Source organism: Lathyrus oleraceus, chromosome 6 (genome assembly GCF_024323335.1).
Source record: "Lathyrus oleraceus cultivar Zhongwan6 chromosome 6, CAAS_Psat_ZW6_1.0, whole genome shotgun sequence".
Classification (NCBI taxonomy): domain Eukaryota; kingdom Viridiplantae; phylum Streptophyta; class Magnoliopsida; order Fabales; family Fabaceae; genus Lathyrus; species Lathyrus oleraceus.
In genome coordinates this window covers 183,933,969-183,941,497 of record NC_066584.1, presented here as the reverse complement: position 1 = coordinate 183,941,497, position 7,529 = coordinate 183,933,969, and the positions used below count along the sequence as shown (strand labels likewise).

Genomic DNA, 7,529 nt, shown 5'->3' with positions numbered 1-7,529 from the left:
TAGGAATCCCCAATCATTTCATTCTCAATCTGCATCTCAGAACCTAACATGAATCATTCACTCACGAGCCATTAATCGTTCATCACTCACTCTCTCCAATCATTTCATTCTAGCTGAATCATCACTCTCCATCTTCAATCCAAAAAGCTCAGAATCATCATTGACTCAAAAATTCTCCTTCGACCTCATCATCACAATCAACATTCATCAACATATCAACCATTCATCATCTTCATCACTCAACCTTACTCAACCTCAAATTCACTCAACAACATCTTAGAATCAAGAAAAGCAGAAGGAGAAGAAAAAATAGTCAGAATCAAGAGCGAAGAATGAGAGATTATAGTCATTACCTAGAAGCAGAGGCTCCATCGTCGTCATCAGTTTCAACACTTCCGATAAGGTGAATCTCAAATGTCCTTGTTTCTTCAATAGTTTGTTGATAGGATGTAGAGGAGAGTCAGGGGAATCAAAGCCCCAAACCCATGGGCTTTGATTCCTTGAGAGTGGGGTTTGACTTAGGAATTTCCCATGTAGGGTTCATGAGGGATTCCATTTGGTTAGTGAGCTAGGCGTAAAATTGGTTGAAATTGAAGGGAGATTTGGACTATGAAGGTTGGTAAGTTTCTATTGATGTGCCTAATTTGTGTTTCTGGTGGCCACCGTCGCCAGAAGCGATTTACGACACAGTGGTCCACGGTGGTTATAACATGAGTTAACCTGAGCTGGTGAATTCTGATCTGGTGTGTATTTTAAGTTTTCATTTAAATTCATTCACTCAATTTTAATTGGCCACGTGCCTATTTGGATTGTTGCTAAATCATATCTCCACATGCTCAATTGCCACGTATCTATTGGGCTCATTGAAGTGGGGCTAAACGAATTTACTCACCATCATCCTGAATAGCTTCCATACCCCCTTGGCTGAAACTGAGTTCCCAGTGGGCCTTGTCCATGAGGCCCACACACCTTTTTCCTTCCTGCACTCTGTTTTCCAATATTAACCTCCCCGACCCGATTTAATTTATATCTCTATTTTTTTTTTCTATTTTTACATATTTTAATTCTTGTTTTTTATTTTAATTTTTGTTCACCATGATCGTTTAGAAATGATAAAAAAAATATAGGTTAATTGTTTAGTAATTTAGATTTTAATAGATTTAGAATTAATTTGTCTTTTAACCACATTAAAAATGCCTTGAAAAAAATATTGGATTAACCATTTAATTCTTGTTTTTTTAATATTAATCTACATTTTAATTTCAATTCCCATGTTTAGATCTGGTTAGGTTAAAATTTATCATTTTTGCTAATTTCATTTCATATGCCATGTTCATGCATTTTTTCATTTACTTGAACTGTTCATTTGAGATTATGGTTAATGGGATTAAGTTGAAAATGTCATTTCAATTTAATGTGATATATGTTTGTATGTCTATATTGTTTACCATGATCTTATTATCATTTCATCATCATGTTATCATTTCATGATCCATTCACATTGTTTAGCATTGTCATTTAATTCCCATTTTAACTAATTTGTTAATTCATACTAATTCCATTTGATTCTTGTTTGTGTTTACATGTTCGTTGAGATTCAAGTTGGATCCAAGTTATCATGATGTTTAATCCATTCAGTATGCCTTGTATTGTGTGAGGATACCATGCCATTTGATTGTTTTAGGCATGGTACTTGGTTTGTAACTTGATTAATCTCTTTTCATTTCCCATTTGTATTGTATAGTTTCATCCCCCCATTATGGTCATATGTCCCCCTATCCCAAGCAATTGTAATAGCTTATATTTTATTTCTTTTATAGCTTATCATGTGCGCTAACTAAAAGATAAAAACAAATGATAAAAATAAAATCTTTTCAAAAGAAAAAAGACATACTTGATCCAACGTTAAGTGTTTTCCAAATCAAACTCACTCCATAGCAATGCGAGTGCTTGACCCAACGTCAAGTATCTCTTATTCATTCCACTCTCCATTCTCTTCTCAACCTATCTCATTTTATCTCTCTATCTCCATTCTTCACAAACACTTTCATAATAAATCCAAACACTGGATCCAACATCAAGTACCTTTTTGAAAAAATGGGATGTACGTGCTTGTACATAACATTCAAGTACTTGGGTTATCGACTGTACCTAGCTTGAGGTCCTAACACTTGACTTCCCCATTTAAACATCTAATGATTCAAACAAGTTCAATCTATGTGCTATGAGGGAGAAATAAGGTGGTTAGGATACAATTGTCCTCTAAACTCTCAAGTATTCTGATTGTCGGTCGTACTTAGTCAATTGTCAGATACTTGTCTCCCTCTAAGTACCAATGACTAGACTTGCCAAACTCTTTCACAATTCAAGTCTCTTTTTGGATGAAAAAGAGTGGTTCAAACATTGTTGTCCTTTCAACTACCAAGTATTCGAATTGTTGACTGTACCTAGCCAAAGGTCTGATATTTGTCTCCAGACTAAAATAAACCCTAACTCATCAAATTAATTTTTTCCTCAGTGCATCCTCCAAACCATTTCAAAAAGGGCATGTTACTTCCGTTCTACGGTGAACGACGCTTAAGCCTCCATGCGTGAGCAAATAATGTTTAACTGCTAAAATATGATCCAAGAGCATCCATTCTACCATAAACAAACAAACAGTTAACGCTCCTATGCTCAAGCATACAAGCAAGTGAACAGTAGCACATGAACGTGAACACTGTTCATAAAAAAACCAAACAAATACTCCATTTGTGAGCGGAACTACAAAGCTTTGACTTCCTCATTGCACGTATGAGGATACGTAGGCATAAGGGCCCAAATCCTTGGTGAGCACACTAATTTAAAACTTATTTTCTCTCCTCATCTTATTCTTATTCATCTCGTTTCATCGATAGCAAGTAACAATCAGATAAACAACGTCCATACGCATTGATACATGTAAAGTGGGTCAACCGAGTACGATGGTTGTGAGGGGTGCTAATACTTTCCCCTTGTATAATCAACTTTGGAATCCGTCTTGGTTGCAAGACCATTCTCGTTTGGGGTTTTATCGCTATTTTCCCTTTTCTTTGGAATAAATAAAATCTGGTGGCGACTCAGTATTCTTCACGGTGCGACATAATGCACTCAAATGGGCCTAGGTGTGTCACCTTCCCACCTTACGTGCATGGAGGCACGTGGAAACCATCGTAGCAATAAAGTTCCACTTGCATGAAGTACATTTAACATACATGTTCCCTAAGTCAATGGCTTATACTCAACACCGTCGCCGCCGAATATCTCCTCACCTGTTCACATTCTTAATAGATAAATTATTTTGATGTTTCATATTCCTAGACCAGCCTCACTGATTTATATATCAATAATCCTAGCTTCAAATATAATATAATAAAGACTATGGGGATCTACTCAAGGCTTGTCAATTTGTCATGAAGAATCATCCAATCCAATGAGGGAACGCCAATCATTGATGACCAGGTGGAACTTCGTCTACTATCTCCATGCAAAAGCACACCCACCCTTTCATCCATCTCGTTGATATGTATTCAACGACTCATCACATCCCACGTCGTATAAACTGGAAACACTTATAATTGTCTCATATATATATATATATATATATATATAAACCCGAGTCACACTCATATTTCATTTTACACATAGTTCCAAAATTCCATATCATTCGCATACTTAAGTAATAATACTCAAAACCATAATCACTGTATAAAAAATTTTCGTTGTAGTGCTCATCTTCAATCTAGCATCCATTTCTATTATAGTACATCATACTAACTATTTACCAATTTTTTTCTTTTAAGAAAACAAACTTGGAACACTAACGATGGCTGGTAAGAAAATGTAATTCCTATGTTTGATACTTAGAAGACATTGTTTAAATAAACAACTTACTAAACGTTTATCATAATAAACATTTATCTATAAACTTACATAAACTATTGTTATAACAAAAAATAAAATATTTGTAAATGCCATAACCTATCTTTTAAAACTATTTTAAAGAATTTATAAAAATAAATTTAAATTTATTTATAAAAATATCATAAATTGGTTTTATAATTTCTGTTAAATAATGTCACAAAATTTATATCAATAAATAAAATCAAATAAGTCAATTTAAACCAACCGATTTGCATTATATTAAAAAATAAAAAGATAGAGTCCAAAATAACATACATTAATAAAAAATTACTAATAATTTGATAACAGAGGGAAGTCCATAATAACTATGTACCCACCAAAAGTAAAGAATCAACAATCGACTCATACAAAAACAAAACATAAAATGAAAACAAAAGCCAAACAAAACAAACACTTAAGATCTTCTATTTTGTATCATTTGAATCCTCACATGATTTAAAAACCGAACCAGACGTCAAATCAAAGAGCCTCTCAAACATAGTGAATCCACCTTAAACTTCTCGAACAAGAGTAAATTTGCAATTGAATGGCAAAAATAATTGAAATGTATGCGTAGTAAAGCTGATTTCAATTTTCAACTGATCAAACAGACGAGCCCGATTCGATTATTGAAACACAATTACTCAAAGCATGCTATCAGCACCAGATGGCAACCTCTTGAAGAAGTTACTTGGGACAGAAGGCAACTTGCTCCTAAACTTAGGATGCCTAAGCCAGAAAATCCCAGCAACAGAAATAACCATCTTAAAAGGTGTAACATACAATGCAACAGCAGTAACAAGACAGAAAATCACAAACAAAAACGTTGCTCTTGGATCTCTCCAACTAAGCAAAGCTTGAAGCCTCTCACCTTGAGTTGCAATATCACCAACCACAGTTTGAATCCTCCCAGCAACACTCCTTAGCCTATCATATCTCATTCTTATCACATCTTGTGCCTTCGAAGTCGGAAAAGTATCAAACTCTTCGTCTAGTTCATCCGGATGCGCTCCTTCGGCCCACGAAATTTTCGTGTCCATATGTGGAGGATGTCTTGATCTTTTCCGAAAATTCCATACTCCAATGAGAAACATGTAGAGGAAAACCGTCGGTAGAATCAATTCTGGATAACATATCAAGATGAAAAATAGAACATGAACCAAAATGGATGTCACTGGATTCTTCCACTTTTGAACTTCACCGAGCCATTTACTCATCGACATTAAGCCCGAAAAAAGTGAAACAATTCGGAAGAAATTCGCTTTGCTTCTTCTCAAACTCCATATATGCGAATCCACATCAAGCATGTATTCGACAACCTCTTTCCTTAGTGGTGGTTCTGCTCTTCCTAGCCTTACCGCGACAATGCTCATCGCTTGGTATCTTAAACTATCTAACTGATTCACTGTGAATGGATGCAAGTAATGCATTTTAGGAAGTAAAGGGTGTCCGTAAAGGTAAATTATATGGGATAACGAAAGACATGTGAAACGAATTGCTAATTGAAGTTCTCCCATTTTCTTCAATCCATTCGGACGTAGAACAAGTAAAGGATATGAGTTTGTGTAGATTCTATCCATTTCTAAAGTCGATAAACGGATTCGAACTTTACCTATTCTTGCATCATTTGTTTTTGTCGTGCTTTGTTGAGAATTTCCACCACCTAGATGACAGTTATCGAAAACCCCGAAAGTTATAACCGTGCAAGGATCATGAACTTCCCATGTGTATTGTTCATTCCATTTTGGATTAAAACTCTCAGTGATTGTTCTTGTTCTAACCCATTTCATACCGTATTTTGCTACACAATAAGCATCGGTTGAACTTTTAGCATTGCTTGTTTTCATTGGTGTAAGCCCTTGAGCACTCAATATTCCAACTTCAAGAATCCCAATTGGTTGCTTCCATAGTTGTCTAGCAGTTGTTCTAGTATCACTAATATACATTGTTGATTCATCAAGAACATGATAAGCACCTTCAAGACAAACCCTAAGGTGAATCCTACTTGAGAATTTAAGCTCATTCCCTTTATCACCTTCGAGAACGCCGAATCCGTATCTCTCCACGTTGTACCACCGCGAATGCACCGGGCGATGATCCATCCGCGTCTCAAATTTGTTCAACGCCAGGGTTAACTTCGCCACAACTTCGTCTTTACCAGGACTCGCCTTGTTCTCAACCGTCAACACGAGCTGTTCCTCGAACGGCTCGGCTGCTACAAATACAAGATCTTCATTCCACATCGGGTTTGGCGTTTTCGTCGGACAAAGCTTGGTTTTAAGCACTTGTTGTCCAACTTGAGCTTTAACAAAAACTTGTGGTGGTTGAGTTTTATCAGGTGGCTCAACATCTTGAGCTTCAATTACATTAACCCTTAAATACCAAAGTTTAGGGTTAACATAAACCTTTGATCGAATATTGTAAACACCTTCGCCTTTTACCGAAGCCGAATCTGAATGCCATGCCTCAGGAAAAGCTTCATCAGCTTGTGTTCCCATCCAAACTGCTAACATAACTTCACCTCTTGTTCTTGTTTCGCCTCTCAAATTCTCGAGTCGATACCATTGAGGTGCTAAAGGACTATCTGGTGGAACTCTTGTTGGAACTTCATGCATATCGAATTCGACTTTTCCAATGTAATCATCTCGAGCTACCATCTCTTTGTCTCTTACAAACACTTCAACGACCGAAGATTGTATCTTTTCTTTCGAGAACGCGAAAACTTGTTTCCATTCGGGATTCGTTTTCTTCTCGAAGTGTCTTGTTTTTCCTTTGTAGTTACCAACTTTTACTTCAACATAAGGATCTACATTTCCTGTGACCGGATTCGGTGGCAATTCTTTGGCTTTTACGACGCGAACGTAGAGGTAGTACATTTGTTCAACAAGATCGTATGTGCTTGTTGCTCTTTCGCTGTAAATCCAGCCCGTACCGCCACGTTGTCCTCCGTGTGGCCATTTCTCTCCTAGCTCCGGCTTTGTGTCTTTTAGCTTGTAATCATCTGTGTTTGGTTTTGGAGCAGCTTTAGATGAACTCATCTTATGATGTTTGGAAACTTTGCTATTATGTGTATTTGTTGAATGGTGCAAGTGCAAATTCTATTATCAAACACTTACAATATGAGGAAATTGAGACTGAATACTGAAGAAATAATAAAGCCACTATTTTACTTCAATTATAAGAAAAGAATCTTGTTGAAGAATCATTCTTACAATATGGAAGCTAAGTTAGGCTCGTCCAACTTCTTCAAATGTGAAAGGTATAAGAATATGATTCTCTTATGAAATAATACAATTTTCTTTCAAATTATGCTAGAGGAACATTCATGCAATTACTTTATACAAAAGCTTTGTTGTTAATTAAAGCACCGATAGAAAAAAAGCCACCGGCTTAAATTTCAAAATGTTGTAAAGAAGTATGAAGCACCAAGAAATTTAGGAGGAGATAAAGTTAAATAACTAAAAAGTGTATTTTGCTAAAATATAATTAAAAAACCTTGTATAATTTGATTTTATCTATATAGACTAATGCGCTGTGCAGAGGGAAAAACAGTTATTCAATTGCAAAGAAATTGAAGCAAATAAAGTTATTTTGGGTTGAGCATAGAG

General features: G+C 35.8%; 1 protein-coding gene across 1 annotated transcript; it reads right to left on the bottom strand.

Moving 5' to 3' along the window:
* Positions 1-4,177: 4,177 nt before the first annotated feature.
* On the bottom strand, positions 4,178-7,087 carry LOC127093950 (FT-interacting protein 1). Its single transcript, XM_051032837.1, has one exon. The coding sequence runs from the start codon at positions 6,957-6,959 to the stop codon at positions 4,566-4,568; it is 2,394 nt and encodes a 797-aa protein (XP_050888794.1). The 5' UTR covers positions 6,960-7,087; the 3' UTR covers positions 4,178-4,565.
* Positions 7,088-7,529: the final 442 nt, after the last annotated feature.